This window comes from Sphaeramia orbicularis, chromosome 17 (assembly GCF_902148855.1).
Source record: "Sphaeramia orbicularis chromosome 17, fSphaOr1.1, whole genome shotgun sequence".
NCBI classification, from domain to species: Eukaryota; Metazoa; Chordata; class Actinopteri; order Kurtiformes; family Apogonidae; genus Sphaeramia; species Sphaeramia orbicularis.
This window is the reverse complement of record NC_043973.1, coordinates 8999994-9012265: the sequence shown is the minus strand read 5'-3', so window position 1 is coordinate 9012265 and position 12272 is coordinate 8999994. Positions and strand designations below refer to the sequence as shown.

Sequence of the window (12272 nt, the reverse complement as noted above, 5' to 3'; positions counted from 1 at the left end):
CCAGGGTTTGTTTGTTTATCTGTCTGTTTGTTTGTTTGTTTGTCTGTCCGTTAGTGTGCAACATAACTCAAAAAGTTATGGACAGATTTGGATGAAATTTTCAGGGTTTGTTGGAAATGGGATAAGGAAGAAATTATTAAATTTTGGTGGTGATCGGGGGTGGGGGGGCCCACGGGGGGGGCCACTGATCAGCCTTGGCGGAGGTCTGCGCTGTCCGAGTGCGTCTAGTTTGCTTTGCTACTGCTCTGAGATGAAGTTGTTTTTGTGTTCAGCTGGATTGCTAAAAGCATGTGAGGAAACATGTCTGTATCGGGTCTGTAAAAAAGTCACCATATCTCAAAATTGGTGATGGTACACTGTGTGGTTTTGCTACCTTGCATTTCCCTGTATATTTTAATCCAAAACAATGTTTCTTCTTCATTAGCTGTACTTGGTAAACTGTTGTGAGCCTTCTGCTAAACTAGTGGAATAAAATGAACAGAAAAAAATAGTTAAATTGTTCAAATTAAAAGTGAATTCCCAAATTATTTGTGTGACAGTAATTAGTAGTTCTTCATAAAACTTTGATTATCATCACAGTTCATCTCTGAACAAAGGGTGCTCACCAGAATAAACCCTTTTGGTTCCTTTTAGGAGCATTTGTGATCCATGGTTATGCCGCTGTGAAAACCCAGAGAGTTGTTGACACCAGGGAGCTAAAATAGCTGCCTGCTCTGACCCTCTCCTCTATTACCTTCTGCAAAGCAAAATAAAATCCATCTCCAGCTTGCATCCTAAGCCACAGTGATAGTGCTCTCCACAGGAAGGGCGGCATGGGGACACTTCTGTCTTTGTGTTTGCTCTCTTCTTGTCCTCAAGCTGCTGGAGGCTTTTCTGTACCAGGTTTGGACTGATAGTTCAGTCTTTATCCTGTGTCTGATGAATGTGTAACATCAGTCAATAAAGATCGATCAGTTGCACTTGCAGTTCACTTTTTATCTTGCATGACCAGGACATCTTTATAAGAACCTGCCCCCCCCCCCCCCAAAAAAAAAAAAAAAAAAAAGAACAGCACATGCTATTAACATGAAGGTCTGAAATACTAAGTGCTACTCTGGGATTTAATCTTTCTGTCCCTGTGAGTTTATTTTTAGGAATGAAAAAGCGGTTTTCACTTTCAATTTGAGATTTAAATATAAGGATTTTTTCTATCTCATAGTCAAAAGGGGAGTGAAATGTAAAAGGGTGACTTGATTTTCATTTCACAGTTGACAAGAAAAGAGAAAGAAAGATAATGTGTGGAAGAAGTGTTGTGTCTGATACATGAACATGGAACATTACAAAGTTTTCCAAAAAAGTTGTTTGTTTCAGGAAATGGGATACTACAGCAGAAAAAAACAGTCCTATTTACTGCAGTCAAACCACCGATAGGGTTCATCCACTATGGGTCCCCCATGTTGGTTGTCAAGGGATAAGAAATCCAACAAAATCTGTCCTAGTTATTGTGTTCACATGAAGGATATCCGACGGTGGCATTCGGGGTAAAACCATTATATCAAGGCCTGTAACGGTACACAAAATTTTCAGTTCGGTACATTTACGGTTTTGAAAACCACGGTTCGTTTTTTTTTTTTTTTTCGGTTCGGTACGGGAAGAAAGAAAACCCCTCAAAATGTCTTTAATGCATTTATTAGGAATTTTAGAACATTTTTCCCCCAGTTTTTGGAGGCAATAGAATATAGAAAAAACAGGAATAATATAATTCTGCTCCTATAAATCAAATAGAAAATAAAACAAATAAAATATTACAAAATGTATTTTAAACATTAGTATTGCGCTTTTCCCAGAAAGGTAGTTTTGAACAAACAACAAAAATCAAATCACTGTTCTGTCAGTTCACATTCTGCATCAAAATAACAACAAAAAAATTCCACATGAAGTGCAACATTAACCAGAGAGCAAACTCGTATTCTCTTTTAACAAACTTAAGAGCAACATTGACAACAAAACTAACCAAATTATTTATTTTAGGACAGCTAACAAATCGTTTAGGCCACTTTGTGTGTGTGTGATTTGTTGTTTGGTCGGAGCCGGGGGGAGCATTAATATACTTGGGGTGCGGTCCATAACTAATGCTGACGTGAAATGAAAGTGAAACTTCACATACTTTCAAAGTCCAACTCTCGGGCTCTATTCCTCTATTATACAGTGTGTGTGTGTCTGTGAGAGAGAGAGAGAGACAGACAGACAGAGAGAGTAAGTGTAAGTGAGAACTACTGGACATAGTCTTTCACCTGAACCCGAAGTGATCCCAAATGGGACTGTAATGATGGTGGAGGGTCTTTAATCTCCTCCTCCCAGGTTCATATCATATTTGTTTCTGTTTTTTTTTTAATTTTTTTTTTTACCTCATATCAGCTGCTATTTCGTATTTCAGGTCAGTGTGCGCTCCTTCAATATGTCCGTGTGGAACTTGTGTGGATTTAAAGTTCCGCATCAACCAATGTCTTGAGTTAATTTTTCTTTTTCTCAACACACTGTGCTGTTTCAGTACAGCTGTGTACCGAACTGAACAGCTGTGTACCGAAATGGTTAGGTACAGTATGTGTACCATTACAGGCCTAATTATATCTCTGAAACTTGATTTTGGGGATATAAAAAATAAGGGAACCCAGTGTAGAGTTTCTTATAGCTTAGCAAAACAGACATTCTTCACACTGACAGTAATGAAGGAGGTCTAACTACTGCAGCTCAAGACACTTATGGTGCTTTTTTAGCAACTGTATCAACTCAATTCACGTCAAAGTCACTTGACTCGGCTCAGTTTTGGTTCCAGCACACTACATTTCGTCTACAAGTACAGGATCCTCTCAGTGCGGATGTCATAGCTATTACACTTAGGGAAGTGTGCATCTGTGTTGGACCATGGGGTTGATCTGTGTGCTACTATATTTTCATGAAGCAAATGCCACTTTTCTACTTCAGTACCAGCACAATTTGTCTCGATTTTGCATGACTTGACTTGGTTTTGACTGTAGCACTGCAGGTATATAGTACTCACTCAGCACGGCTGGCCATCATTGAGATGTAAAATACAGTGGTACCTTGACTTATGAGTTTAATTTGTTCCGTGATCAAGCTGGTAACTAAATTTGCTCATGTATCAAATCAATTTTCACTATTGAAATTAATTGAAATGCCATTAATCAGTCTCAGCTCCAAGCTGAAATATGTCGAGATAATGTCTAGCATATTCAAAACTTATTGGTGACCTATGAATACCATGCTTTGAACCTATTTGTAACATATCGAACTTACCTCCTACGCATATTGACATATGTAGACATATTTGTTCTGAACAACCTTTTTTCACCTCTTCCGGACACGTGGCAAAGCATTTCAGCACTCCCCTCAGGACAGCGACCAGACCTTGCTGTTCAGCAGGAGATGTAATACCTAATACCGTCTGCAATATCTAATATTATCATAATCTTCAAATTTAGAATTAAATTTAAAAAATCTAACAAACTAAAATAAAATAAATTTAAATTAAATAGTCACTATTAATTTTCCAAAGCCACAGGGAGCCGCAGCAGAGGGATGAAAGAGCCACAAGTGAGCCGCCATAGGTTATATAAAAATGGGGTTCACAAGAGGAATCCATCAGTACTCCTCAAGATGCATTGGTGAGCAGAGGGATAGAGGATCTGGCACAAGGATACCTACTAGCTGTCCACCAACATTTTTCTTTTTATTGACTACGACAACTAGTGCCATATCTGAAGCTAGCTCATAACTCAGATTTTGACTCGCAACTTACAGCAAACCCCCCCCCCCCAAAAAACAAAAACAAAACAAGCAACGGTTCGTAACTCCACTGATACTGTTATGCCATCTTCACTGCAACTGCAGCTACAAGCAAGGTAACAATGGAGGAGGATGAAACTTAGAACTGTATTCTACAATATCCCTAGAAGGCAAGAATATAGTTGTGCAGAATTTAAACCTGTGGTTGATCTATAAACATACAGCCAACTTGAAAATATGCTCTGACATTTTGGGAGATTTTCCACTAGCTTGACTTAGTGTCCCACATCACAAAAGGATGTCACATATACTGACACAGCAACTGTTCTAGACTGACCATTCTGTGACCTGCATGATTTTATGTCGTGTTTAGTATTTGAAACCCCAGTAAATGACGGATTAGAAAATATTTGCCCCCAATTTGGTTTGCAACAGTAACTGACACAACCAAACACACTGAAAAAAAAAAAAAAACAAAACACTAGAACTTACTACCAGAAAAAGTATCTGATGGTATTTAGTGGTCTTTGATCTCATCCAGTGGAACAGCCAAAAATGGAAGCGTGTTGCGTTGATTCTGGCAGTAGACAGTAGACTGGCAGTGGCTGTTTAAAGATGACCCACATATATAATGATGTAGTGGGATTCTGAATTGTCCATATCTGTGATCTGAGCAGTTACACATTACTTTTCAGTTTCTCATCACCTTGTATGGACCCTAAGGAATAGTTTTACCAAAAATACTACCTGATAGTACCTGCTATCATATAATGGGAACACAATTACACAATTAAGGTAGAGCTGGATAGAGTTGTGCAGATACCTGTGTAAATGCGGCTTCATACTACTCAAGTTATTATGTCATAAAGACTAAAATCTACTTATAATGTTTAATAGAGCTGTTTTTGCAGAAAAAGCTGCTCCCATAGATGCTCAAGTGATTTAAATATGGTTGTTGTTGTTCTTTAGAACACATTTAGATAGGTTCTCATCACTTTACACTGAGAATGAACAAGATCTGGAGATGCTCTGACCCAGTGATTTTACCATCACAAAATGTCCCTTGTTAAAGTTGCTCAGATCCCTACTCTTGCTCATTTTGCTGTTTCTAATACATCAAGATTGAGGTCTAGATTTTCACTTGCTATGTATCCCACACACTGACAGGTCCAATTCAATTAAGATAATCAAAATCAATACCCCTTTGCCTGTCAGAAGTCATAAAGTTATGGCTGATTGGTGTATGTATAAATGTGCCATCTCTACTGTAGCTTAAAATTTCTGAATAGACCTGTGGGGGCATCTACATATATTTAGAAAATCAACATACAGATTTATACATAAAATATATAAAAAAGTTATTCTAAACAAACTTACACAAGTAGATTCTGTTCAAGTATGTACATCTGCGTGTGGTGTTTAGAAATCCAACAGATTACAGAGTAAAACTCTCAGCTTCAACACAGCAAGGATCTGCAACAGCAGATTTTGTTATTGTTTTAAATTTAAAGAACAAAATATCTATTGACTGTGAAGAATTGCACAAAACAAAAACAAGCTGTTAATTCCCCCTTAGAAAAATAACCACTGAACAACCAACACACAACAGACTCAAAAGGAACTCAAAAGGAAGTGTGAAGTAGTATGACTGAATCAATGATAAGAGCTGAAGAAAGAAAAAAAGAATCCTGGAGAAAAAAATAAGACATAAGTGGGTGAAATAGAGAAAAACTGAGGAAGGAAGCCAAGAGAACTGAGCAATTTTTCTGTAGATGCTCAGAGGACAGAAAATGATGTGGAGGTCAGGGTCATGTTTCACTGTGATGATAATGTGTGGAGGAACAGTGCTGTAGTCTGCTGCTTCCTCACCAGGCATTACACAACAACATTCCCTGGCGCTCTGGACATGTAACTCACTGAATCATCCGGCCTTTACAACGCATTTGCCATTTTTGAAAAGGTAATATGCAGATTTTAATTTGTGATTAAAGGGATGGATTTTCACATGGAGGAAAAAAAAGCTTTTACTTGTTAGCGAAGGTGATTTGAATTTTTGACTCCTGTAATAGGATCGAAATGTCACTGAATGGAGCATTAGGTTGTCACTCAGTTACTCCAGGAAGGGTTTTAGGAAGATCTACAATGTATAATAATAAATGTAAGGGTCAGCTGTTCATGGATTAAGATTCCTCTATTTCTTCATAACCAAAGCGGTAACATCACAGACCATTTCAGAATATTAAACATCTGCTGTAGATATCAATAAAAACTTGACATCTCCCTTTGTCAGAGACAGATTGATCCATGCAGCTTCTAAGGTCTTTGCAAGCCAAGGATAAAATTTCCAGTGCCACGGTCACAGAAAATAATACTGTAAATTATAGTGAGAAGCCTCAAACCTAGGGCATTATTAGAAAGACAAATATTAAAACTAACTGACCCCAAAACAGTTACATTAACATCACCACAACAACATCTGCATTTGCATTTAAGAACAAATTTAAGCACAAGTAGTTCTTGAATGAGGTACAGTGTTTGTAATGTTCAGTGATTTTAATATGCATTTGAAGGCAAAGTGGCAATCCAAAGTTGCTGTTTTTACCTGACTACTTGTCCTTACAGTAACTTTTGTTGGACTGAATGCCAGAGATGAAATTAATGGAGCTATTGCAGGTGTAACTCTTTGTATAGAAACCACCACACAATTAACCCATAGGGGGTGAAATATCCAAATCCCTTACTGTCTTTGTGGAACAATCTTCAACCTTACTATATATATATATATATATTAGGCCTGTAACGGTACACAAAATTTTCGGTTCGGTACGTTTTCGGTTTTCAAAGCCACGGTTCGGTTTTTTTCGGTTCGGTACGGGAAGAAAGAAAACCCCTCAAAATGTCTTTAATACATTTATGAATTTTTTAACATTTTTCCCCCAATTTTTGGACACAATAGAATATAGAAAAACAGGAATAATATAATTCTGCTGCTATAAATCAAATAGAAAATAAAATAAATTATTAATATGACTAAATGTATTTTAAACATTAGTATTGCACTTTTCTCTGACAGGTAGTTTTGAACAAACAAGAAAAATCTAATCACAGTTCTGTCAGTTCACAATCTGCAGAAAAATATCAGCAAAAAAATTCTGCATGAAGTTCAACATCAACAGGAGGGTAAACTGGTATTCTGTTTAAACAAACTGAAGAGCAACATTGACAACAAACTGAACCAAATTACTTATTTTAGGACAGAGAATAAATTGTTTAGGACACTGTGTGTACTTGTGTGTGTGTGTGTGTGTGTGTGTGTGTGTGTGTGTGTGTGTGTGTGTGTTTGAGTGTGCGCGCGCATGGAACGTACGATTTGTCTGGGGGATGGTTTGTTTGTTGTTTTTTTGTTTTGTTTTTTTTGGTCGGAGCCGGGGGGTGGAGGGGTGCGGTCCGGTCCATAACTAACGTAACTAACGCTGGCGTGAAACGAAAGTGAAACTTTATTTTTATATACTGTCAGTGGCCAACTCCGAGTTTTATTCCTCTGTTATACAGCGTGCATGAGAGAGAGAGAGAGAGAGAGAGAGAGAGCGAGAGAGAGAGAGAGCTAGTGTGTTTTAGAACTACCGTAGTTCCTAGGGGCCAAACAACGTCCGTCTTATCTCTGTCTCTTTCCTCGTTGTTGTCTTTCACCGGGACCTGAAGTGATCCAAACTGGACTGTACTGATGGTGGAGGGTCTTCAGTCTCTTCCTTCCAGGTTCACATCATATTTGTTTTTTTTGTTTTGTTTTGTTTTTTTTTACCTTATATCAGCTGCTATTTGGTATTTTGGGTCAATGTGCGTGTCCTTTAATATGTCCGTGTGAAACTTGCGCGGATTTAAAGTTCCGCATTAAACGACATCTTTCGTTCCTTTTTCTTTTTGTCAACATACTGTGCCGTTTCGGTACAGCTGTGTGCCGAACCGAACAGGTGTGTACCGAAACGGTTCGGTTCGGTACGTGTACCGTTACAGGCCTAATATATATATATATATATATATATATATATATATATATATATATATATATATATATATATATATACATTTATTTATTTATTTATTTATTTATTTATTTATTCATTCATTCATTCATTCATTTATTTATTTATTTATTTATTTATTTTTTGCATTTGGTTAACTGATGTACCTTAACTCATCTTATGACTGGGTTTTTACATTATTACTTGTCCTAAATTGTCCATGTCTTAGCTTTTTTTAATGCATTGTGGGCCTGAGTGGCAGGAATAAAGAAGTTAACCAGGTTTCGTCAGTTGTTTTTTTTTTTGTTTTGTTTTGTTCTTTTCACAAATCTATGAAATTATATTTTATATATGACATAACTACCAGATGTAGTGGAATCAGATGTCAAATGTCAGTCTAATTCTACCCTCAAAAGTCAAGCACCATCACACACATACCTTATACATTCAACAGGTAACAATAAGTCAGTATCTTACCTCATACTTGCAAGCAACATCTGCAAGACTGCTGGTTTCCCCCAGTAGACTGAGGTCCAGCTCACTGGGACCTGAAGACAAATACAAACACACACACATAAAACCACTCAAATAACAATTTTCAGGGAGGATATTGCTCTCAGAGAATTATTGTAATTGACAGGAGAACGTAATAGACGACATAGTCTTTGGACCTGTTTGCTAAAGTCTTAAATAACTATTTCTATTTGGTGCAACGTTAATCTTAATTTCTCCTCAAAGCAAAGGGGTGTGTTTGTGCAGTTTGTTCAGTCTACAATCTAAAACCCAAAGTGATTTAGTATTCATGTTTGTGTTGGAGAAGTTAATGCCCACCAGGTCACCTGTTATCCATTGTAGGACTTGAGGTAAATCTCAAACACATGACATGCAGAAACACTGGGACTGGTTCTTGAGTTGATTCATAAAATAAAATCAAGCAAATGTAATTATCTGCTTGTGTAGATGTAAAAACACATGCTTTTTACATTCATGCTCATATTGTCACTGTATGGTGTGTCCCATAACAGCACATGGAGCCACAACACTCTTCCAGATGTGAAGTGCAGCTGCTCTTTGATCTTCAACCCTAGCAGCAGAATGCAAAGTAAAATAGCCTCAGTAATGGTTAATTTCAGTTCCATCTGACAACTTCCTGCTGTCAAAAAAACACTACAGTGGGAAAACGTGGGAGTCTCAAACACATAGCATCTTCATCTGCTTCCTCAGTGGAAATGGGTCGTGAATAACACTCCCCCTTGGCAGATTCCGCCTGCACGGCACAGCCTCATGATTCAAGAACTGGGTTACATTTGGTGAGGATGCAGCTTCAAACACTCATGCAGATTCCAAAGAGACTGTGAAATTCTTAATGTGCATTATGTGAAAATGCTCAAAATGTAGCAGGTCTACAGAGAAAAGCAGGAAATACATAAATGCATACCAAAACAGCGTGCCTATTCTGTGTACTCTCTGCAAGTTGAGACTCAGCCACATGTCAGAAAGCATCTCGTCCTCATTTAAAGAGGGCCGAGGTACAATGGTGCAGAGATTTTTGTTCTGCTGCTGATGCTGGCGATGTCAATCAGGTTTAGACGATGACATTTATGCAGTCAGCTGGAGGATGGATGAAGATGGAGCAGAGTGGCAGATTTCTCCTCTCCTGGGAAAAATGTGGCACTAGAAGCACCACATGGACTGCAAGGCAATTTCTCATAAGGATTTGCCTTTAAATCCTGCCTGTCTATTTTTAAATTCACTTGGTCTTTTCTTGAGCTGCTTCTTCTGCTTCTCTACACTATTAAAGCAATAAAATTTGAGGAAATCATGATAAAACAAAAGCATATTAGTCAAATTGACACAGAATATATGTTGCATTGTTGGATGCAATTCCTAATTCAGAAACAGAATTTTTTTGTGTATGTCTAATAAAATGGTTTCTGTTAGATTAGAAAACTATACAATAATGAAATCTTGAGGATTGTATGTTTGGGCATACCAGACCAGTTAAAGCTTCCTATCTGTAGAGAGATGCATATCTCATACGTATATCACTATGTTTATAAAGTCATTCCATAATCTTTATTTATTTATTCTATGTATCCTTTATTTATCCAGGAAATATCCACTGAGATGCAAGATCTGTTCTTCCAGGGAGTCCTGGTCAAATACACACCAGCCAAAGAGAGGCATAGCAGCAACATCCATGACATACACTTTCTACAGAGGTTTAAGTAAAGCAGCAACATGTTCCTTTCATAACAGTGTGCAAGATGTTATGTGTGATATTTAGAGAGATCTATTTGATGAAATATGTCATATTTTCATTAGAATATAATGTCGGATTCATGGATTCAACCTAAAAATCATTGTGTTTTCAGTGCTTTAAAACAAGTCTGGTCTGCCTCCATGGAGTCCATCTTTTTATTTGTTTATTTATACAATTGTTCAGGACAAACCAAGCACTCATTGTAGAGTGTTTTTCATTTTTGCTCATTTTTAGCAGCCACATGCTCTTGGAGGGGGATAAGGTTATGGGTTTGTAGGTTGCAAATCATTCTTCAGTCTCAATGTAAAGGTGCTTTGTGTAGGATTTAGTTGCATCTCTCAGGTTGTAGATGACAAACCTCTGAATTATTGGTCTCCTTCCCATTCGGAGGAAGATGAGGGGTATTCAGTTTGTAGTCTGCAAGCTGCAAGATAAAACTAAATCCTACACAATCAACCTTTTTTAGAAAAAGTGTGAAGGATGATTTCATTTTTACTGCATTACTAAAATAGTTGCTTGCTTTTGTCTGTACAGATGTCCAAAAACATACACAGCTGTGCTGTGTATGTACAGTATACTTATATTGTATTTAAGAGGATGAAGGGGACTACTGTAATGATGGGTGAGCTGATGCTGATAACTGCTAATTTACCCGAATGGCAAAAGGGTAAACGTCATTACAGATTTGCATAACAACGTCATCTGACAGTCTTGTTAATGTAACTTAATAACCACATCTCCAGTAGAGCTATTTGTCAGAGTCAGAGTCAACAGGCAGCGAGCTGTCAGAATCAGCTGTGACAATTCTTGGCATAATCCTATTTGTCAAATGGATTCATTCCCAGAGTTGCAAGATTTGTTGAGGAAAAAAAATAGAAAGTCTCCAGATGTCAACACAGCATCATTGTTTTTGTACTCCAGCACTTACTGCAAGGCTCCTGTAAAGGTTCTGAGTTTAAAACTTTGTGGCATCACGTGGTGAGGTTGCAGATCTACATCCAACTGAACACCTCTCCCCTCATCCTCCTCTATGGTGGCCACTAAAAACACGAAAACCTCTATTCGTTAGAACCAGTGTTTGTTTTGCCAGTTTTGTGCTTTATAGGGCTATTAACACTCATTTATAGCAGATGACAGTAATGCATATTATGCTTGATGTATCCACCATAAAACAGAAAAAAAGTTGAGGAAGTAAAAGTTCTGAGCCACTATAGAAACACTGCAGACTTCTGGAAGTGACTCACTAATTTGCTCCAGACCAAGGTAACAAACTCATTTGATTATTATTCTCAAGACATAATATATCAATGAAAACATATGAATAATATCCTCCAATTGTACAATGAGGTCAAACATATGTCTACTTTTCAGCACATACCACTCTTAGAGTATCAACTATTTGTACAGTTATATAACTGCAGTGTGCACATAGTTTCTTGAAAGTCAGACAAGTGATTTAAACTTAATGTGAGTAGAATATGATTTGCACAAGAATAATTTATTACCTAAAGAGCTATGCTATTAGATTTTCCTACATCATCATTTAGTAAAAATCAGCTAACGTTAAGAGGACTTGCGGGTCTTTTGCTGACAGTGAGTGAAGATTTCTCTGTTGCTTTCTGACAATGTCTCTCATTTGTTTCAAGTATTTACTTGTAGATAGATTTTGCAGGCTTTGTGCTGCTGAAGTGGTGTTAAGTGTATATATTACTGGGATTGGTCATTCAGTACCTTGTCATGAAGCAGACAGCTCTCAGGTGTGAGGTTAGGAGCTGTAGAAGTGTGTCAGGTTGCTTTTAATGAAAAAAGGCAATTTTGATGTCAGGGATCACTCAGAAGGGCTCCATGGTCATATTATGTGCTTAGCTGTTATCATCTTGTGCACAGGCTTCTGGCGAAAAGATGACACACAATGCCTCAATTTGAACTTAATATAATATGCTTTAGCAGGAAAAGAGACCATTTTTCATTCGGACAATATACTCCTAGGATTTTCCTGGCCAAAGCTGTCTCTACGTACAGAGAGCTCCAGACTGATGCTACCTACGATTCCAACACGAGTATTATTTAGCTTTGTAATGCTTATTTCTTTTTATGGCACCTCATCACTGATCAAAACAACACCGAAAACATGCCTTTGTCCCCCTGAGTGCTTTGAAGTGCCATATGTCCTCTCATGGTGATTCTGTACCTTCTATTGT

At 37.6% G+C, this 12272-nt stretch overlaps 1 protein-coding gene across 1 annotated transcript in view; it reads right to left on the bottom strand.

The window, feature by feature from the left end:
• ak5 (adenylate kinase 5) overlaps positions 1-12272 on the bottom strand; it is a 132226-nt gene that overhangs the window by 60733 nt on the left and 59221 nt on the right. The window contains exon 8 of the mRNA XM_030159825.1: positions 8286-8356. Within this exon, the coding sequence (XP_030015685.1) occupies positions 8286-8356 (71 nt within the window). The remainder of the gene's footprint in view (positions 1-8285; positions 8357-12272) is intronic.